This window comes from Otolemur garnettii, unplaced genomic scaffold (genome assembly GCF_000181295.1).
Source record: "Otolemur garnettii isolate 467f Iridium unplaced genomic scaffold, OtoGar3 scaffold00141, whole genome shotgun sequence".
NCBI lineage: Eukaryota > Metazoa > Chordata > Mammalia > Primates > Galagidae > Otolemur > Otolemur garnettii.
The window spans coordinates 3,074,911-3,079,368 of record NW_003852536.1 but is presented as its reverse complement, the minus strand read 5'-3'; the positions used below and the strand labels follow the sequence as shown (position 1 = coordinate 3,079,368).

Below are 4,458 nucleotides of genomic sequence, written 5' to 3'. Positions count from 1 at the left end.
ATTCTCTTGCCTCAACCTCCCAAGTAGCTGGGACTACAGGAGCCCACCTCAATTCCTGGCTATCTTCTTGTTGCAGTTGTCATTATTGTTTTAGCTGGCCCAGGCCAGGTTCAAACCCACCAGCCTGGGTGTATGTAGCTGGTGCCATAACCACTGTACTATGGGGGCTGAGCCTTTAAAAAAAAAAAAAAAGCTTTTTTTATTTTTATATATTTATTTTTATGAGACAGAGTCTCATTATGTCGCCCTTGGTAGAGTGCAATGGTGTCACAGCTCACAGCAACCTCAAACTCTGGGGCTTAAGCGATTCTCTTGTCTCAGCCTCCTAAGTAGCTGGGACTACAGGCGCCCATCACAATGCCCGGCTATTTTTCTGTTGCAGTTCTCATTGTTGCTTGCTAGCCTGGGCTGGGTTCGAATCCACTAACTTCAGTGTAAGTGGCTGACGCTGTAACCACAGTGCTACAGGTGCCGAGCTGAATGCCAAGGATTTTATATCAAGCAAAATTGACTTACACTATAAAGAGCATAGATGAAACACAACCAAGATGTAAGAAACTCAGAAAATATTATTCCCATGAGCACTTCCTGAGGAATTTACTAAACAATAAAGCTTCAGGGGACCACAATTTCTAAAATGATATCAACATAAGAATCCAAGAGAAGCATTAAATATAGAGTTACCTATAAAACTAAAACAAAATGAGGAAAGGAAAACCTAAAAGAAGAATAAAAATAGGGAAAGAATAGAGAAAAAAGAAGGGAAAGAGTTTATATAATGGATGTATTCTTTGACAACGTTGATATGGTACACTTATAAAATACGGCAGGAGAACGTGAAGAGTATGTGCTCGGGAAAAAATGAACTGTTTCAGTAGTTATGATGGTAGGGGTAATATCTGTATTAATATTCTGAAGCTGTGAGGTGTATGAGGTAAAGCAAATGTACAATTAAGGAATATTCTAATACTCTCGTTCCTCACCAAGTGTTTTGGTGTCAAATCAAGGAGATATACAAGTAAGATAGAAAAAGGTAAACAAAAATCTTGAACTTGAATTGGACTCAACATAAACTCGAGGTATTGAATATTGATCTGCATATAGATGTAGATATATTATTTATATGGACAGGTATGTAAGTACTGTTAAAATCCCTGGGAACAATAACCAATCAGTAACCAATCTGGTACCCGTAGTATCCAGATTGTTGTCTTGAAACACGATTTCCACTAAAATAACCAAGGATTCTTAGATAAATGACTGATTCTACACTAGAGGACGAAATATACAAGAGGAGCCTGGAATAGTTTGACATACTGAATAGCAAAGAAGTATCAAAAATGCTAGGGTTGTTTGTATTAAAAAGAATCAGAAGACAACCTGAGGTTCCTTCTAGCCAAGGATGGGACAATTTGAGCTTCATTAAGGATAATTATTACAGTGGGCTAAAACCCATTATATATGTTAAATCCATCAGCTCATGATGATTTTTCAAAAAAAAGATCATCTTTGGAGAATGATAGGAAACCAATGTCTTATTTTGAAAACTGGCAAATCAAGAGAAAACCACAAATATATACCTTACCTTTTCCCTATGAACTATATTATGGGGTAACCAAATAATAGATGAGAGGGAGCTTCTCTTTATAAAATTATTTCAGTTGGTAAATGAAAATGAAATGATAAAATTGGAGCATCGCCATTTTACAACCCCAATGAACCAAGGGTTATAGATATTGAGCATCAATAGCTGGGAACCTCACTAAGAGAAATATCAGACATTAAAGCCGATCCCAATCAAAGGCCACACCCCCAACAATAGCCTTGCTAAAGGGAAGACTGCTGCCAAATGGGCAGCTGGATCCAGAGGATGACCAGACTCAGGCCCACTCCCTGCAGCATCAAATACAACTTACCAAAGCTTCTTGGATTACAAAAGAAAAATAGAAAACTCTAAAGCCCAGATGATTTTCCTGAAGTCTACTAAATGTTTAAAGAAAACTTTTCTTTGGCCTTATAAAAATTCTTCCAAAGAATTAAGTGGGCAGGAGGTAGGACCTTCCAACTCATTTTGTGAATCATAAGGACCTTGAAAGAGAAGAGAATTATGGGCCAACCTCACTCATAAACATAGATACTAAAAATATTACCAAATCAAACTTACTAATATATTCAAGAATACATGCAGACTAAGTTTTATTTCATGAATGAAAAGTCAGTATATTATTTGAAAATCAAGGCCGGCATGGTGGCTCACTCCTACAATCCTAGCTCTCTGGGAGGCCAAGGCAGGAAGAGCCCTTGAGCTCAGGAGTTCAAGTTCAGCTTGAGCAAGAGTGAGATCCCATCTCTCCTAAAAATAGAAAACTTAGCTGGATGTTGAGGCTTGTGCCTGTGGCTGCTCAGAAGGTTGAGGCAGGAGGATCACTTGAACCCAGAAGTCTGAGGCTGCTGTGAGCTAGGCTGATGCTATGGCACTCTGACCTGAGGCAAGAGAGTGAGACTGTTACACACAAAAAAAGAAAATAAAATCAACGTAATTCACTATGTTAACAGAATAAAAAAGAGAAAACATAAAATTATTATAATAGTTGATGTATAGTTACACACATTTGACTAAAACCTTATAACCTATATATTATTATTTGAAAAGTTAAATCTTAGAAAATTATAAATAAATAGTAACTTATTTAGCCCAATAAGATACATATAGAAAAAAATTATAGCAAACATAGTTAATGGTGAAAATTTGAAAGCCTTGCCTCTGAAATCAGAAACATGACAAGGGTGGCTACTATCATGTTGTTCTGAAGATCTTTGTAACAAAGGCAAAAAATAAACAAAAGGCATAAAGATGAGAAAGAAAGAAAGAAAACTCATATCCACAGAAGACACAACTGTTCACATGAAGCAGTTAGAATTAATAAGTGAGTTTAAGAAATTTCCTCGGCTTGGCGCCTGTGGCTCAAATGGCTAAGGCGCCAGCCACATACACCTAAGGTGGCAAGTTCGAATCCAGCCCCGGCCCGCCAAAACGACAATGATGGCTGCAACCAAAAAATAGCTGGGCGTTGTGGCGGGCGCCTGTGGTCCCAGCTATTTGGGAGGCTGAAGCAGGAGACTCTCTTGAGCCCAGGAGTTGGAGATTGCTGTGAGCTGTGATGCCACACCACTCTACCCAGGGGGATAGCTTGAGGCTCTGTCTCAAAAAAAAAAAATAAGAAAGAAATTTCCTCAATACAAGGTCAATATACAAAAGTCAATTATTTCCCTGTATAACAGCCAACATTTAAATAATGAAATTTTTAAAAATATACAATTTTCAAAGGCATCAAAATTTATTAAGTACTTAGGAATAAATTGATATGAAAACTTCCTCATATCCACATTTACGCCATCTTTTGACAGAGCGGTTGCTTAAATGAGGCCCAGACATGGAAGTCAATGATTGAGCTTAACAAGCACCTCCCATTAGAAGACGTCTGGGGACCTGAGGTGAGAAAAACATTACCTTGCAAATTTTTCATTTCTAATAATGAATTTGGTGTTTGGTGTGAACAAAAAGTTGATGGAAACACTTTTCTATTGAATTATATTATAGTATTTGAAAATGCTTCACCGTAATTTCTCTTTCACCTTTTGTTGATTCTGTGTTACTATTTTAATTTTCACTACTGAAAATATGTGTTTGCAGATTATTATATATTTGAGGAACATGTAAAAGCACTGAAAATGTGTTTCTTAAAAGTCTACCTAGCTCCCTCGCTTTTTTAGGTCTGTATTTAAAAATCAAGTGCCAATAAGGACTTCCCTGGCCACCATATTGAAGAATTTAACCATTACTCCCATGAGACCCCATATTTCCCTTCCCTAATTTCTTTAGTATAACTAGCATTTGTAACTCTGATACATTATGTATCCTATTTTTTTATCTTATTTATTATATGGCTCCTTAATTAGAAAGTAAGCTCCATGAGGAATGGGAATTCTGTTTGTTTTGTTCACTGCTGTATCCTCAGCATCTAATCCGTTGTACATGCTCAACAGATATTTGTGGAACTAATTAATTAATTTTGGGTTGTAAACCTATTATAAACAATATCATTCCACTACTTAAAAATCATAAAGATGTAAACTAGCAGTGAAATCAGTTAAAATAAAACTTACCCTCTCAACTTTTTACTAAAGGGCATCCGTGGGTCTGGAGTTGGGGACAGGGTAAATGTGTTCTACAAACCAAAATCTTACGAGGGTCACCTAAATATCTAAGAGTCTGCCAAAATAACATAACTCCAAAAAAGCAACAAGCTGGGCAATCATGGAGTTTGTGTTAATTGAATATAGTGGTTCTCAAACTTCAACATACATCACCAAGAGGGCTTGTTAAAATAGAGTGCTAGGCTCGGTGCCTATAGCTCAACCGGCTAAGGCGCCAGCCACGTACACCTAAGGTGGCGG

At 37.2% G+C, this 4,458-nt stretch overlaps 1 protein-coding gene across 1 annotated transcript in view; it reads left to right on the top strand.

The window, feature by feature from the left end:
* The window catches only part of CATSPERE (catsper channel auxiliary subunit epsilon), a 139,871-nt gene that overhangs the window by 115,776 nt on the left and 19,637 nt on the right, over positions 1-4,458 (top strand). The window contains exon 21 of the mRNA XM_023518567.1: positions 3,409-3,495. Coding sequence (XP_023374335.1) covers positions 3,409-3,495 — 87 coding nt within the window. The remainder of the gene's footprint in view (positions 1-3,408; positions 3,496-4,458) is intronic.